Source organism: Monoraphidium neglectum (genome assembly GCF_000611645.1).
Source record: "Monoraphidium neglectum strain SAG 48.87 unplaced genomic scaffold scaffold05248, whole genome shotgun sequence".
NCBI classification, from domain to species: domain Eukaryota; kingdom Viridiplantae; phylum Chlorophyta; class Chlorophyceae; order Sphaeropleales; family Selenastraceae; genus Monoraphidium; species Monoraphidium neglectum.
The window spans coordinates 2,511-4,114 of NW_014008382.1; the positions used below are offsets into that span (position 1 = coordinate 2,511).

The window sequence follows — 1,604 nt, forward strand, 5'->3', positions numbered from 1 at the left end:
GCCGGCGCCGAGAGCCGGCCGCTGGTCGGCATCATTATGGGATCGGATTCTGACCTACCGACGATGCAGGCGGCTGCGGAGGTGCTGGAGGAATTTGGCATCCCCTTGGAAATCAGCGTGGTTTCGGCGCACCGCACCCCCGAGCGAATGGTCGAGTACGCGCGCTCCGCCCACACCCGCGGCCTCAAGGCCATTGTCGCGGGCGCCGGCGGCGCGGCGCACCTGCCTGGCATGGTCGCGGCGATGACGCCGCTGCCTGTCATCGGGGTTCCGGTCAAGCCCGCGGGCGCCCACCTGGACGGCCTCGACGCGCTGCTGTCGATAGTGCAGATGCCAAAGGGGGTGCCGGTCGCGACCGTGGCCATTGGCAACGCGGCCAACGCGGGGCTGCTGGCGGCGCGCATCATCGCGGCGGGGGACCCTGAGCTGCAGCGGCGGATGGTTGCATACCAAGAGGGCATGAGGGACACGGTGCTGGCGAAGGCCGCGCGGCTGGAGGAGAAGGGCTGGCGCGGCTACGGCAAGAGCTAATTTTTGGACTGGGGAGCTCTGCGGCCGCGGCGTGATCTGGCGAGGTCGGCCGACCCTGCAGGGTGAGGCGACTGGTGCCGCCGGCAGTCGCGGTTGCATTTCCATTTTTTTCTCTCGTGACACCGTTGTTGCTGTGGTTCCTTTTGAACGGCCAGACCCGGAATTGATGAAGGATTTGTCTGAAGAACAGGCATTTTGATGGATTAGCTGGGGTGCAGGCACAATGCAGCTGATGGGCGCGCGCCCGGCTGATATCAGTACATCCACAGTTGCGGCGTTGCCGTTTCTTGTCAACAATCGCCGCTGTACTCTGTTTCAAACTGCAAGCACCACTGGCTGTAAATGTCTCGGAGTTGGTGGGTTACAGCAACAGATACCCAGCAACAGACACCCTGAAAAGGGCCAGCCACAGCGCCCGGGTGTTGTGGCAGGGAGGCGCCGCGCGGGGCCGCCAGCACGGCAACGCCGGGTCGGCAACGCTGGGGCCGGGCGGAGGGCCGCGTTTGCTGCTGCTGTTAAGTCTTGTGCTAGCAGCAAGCTCCCTGGGGCTCGAGGCCACCCGCCCTCTCCCAAAAGCGGGATTGTCAAGCGATGCCGTCCTGAGTCAAGGAGTCGCAGCAAGAGGTCACTCAGTCAGGTGGTTGCAGCCAGGGGTGGCGAGGCAGCGGGCACCGCACGCGCGTCACCCAAGCCGGGCCGCCAGGTGAGTGCTGCGGCGCCGGGCCCGCGCCCGGGTCCGAGGCTGTGTGGTTGATCGGCTTAGCTTTCTCAAACCCCCACACGCTGATACATGGCCAGCCTGCCCAATCCGATCGCACTGCGCACTGCCCGCACCAAGCAGCCGCCTCTCAACAGCCGCGATTTTCACCAACTGCACCACCCCACCCCCCTTGAGCCCCGCACCCTGAAAAATGAGTCATACGTGGTGCCGCCGTCCTCATCCATCAGCCCCAGGCGCTTGAGGCGGCGCTCCTGGGGGCAGCCAGGACGATGGGGGGAGGGGGGGGGGAGGGGGTGAGTGACGTCAGCATGAGCTGGCCGCGCTTGCGCCTCATTGCCGGATTATGATGAAG

General features: G+C 65.5%; 1 protein-coding gene across 1 annotated transcript in view; it reads left to right on the forward strand.

The window, feature by feature from the left end:
• MNEG_15346 (phosphoribosylaminoimidazolecarboxylase) overlaps positions 1 to 531 on the forward strand; it is a gene marked incomplete at both ends in the record, with an annotated part of 2,466 nt that extends 1,935 nt beyond the window's left edge. Inside the window, one exon of the mRNA XM_014036183.1 lies at positions 70 to 531. Within this exon, the coding sequence (XP_013891637.1) occupies positions 70 to 531 (462 nt within the window). The remainder of the gene's footprint in view (positions 1 to 69) is intronic.
• Between the last annotated feature and the right edge of the window lie 1,073 nt (positions 532 to 1,604).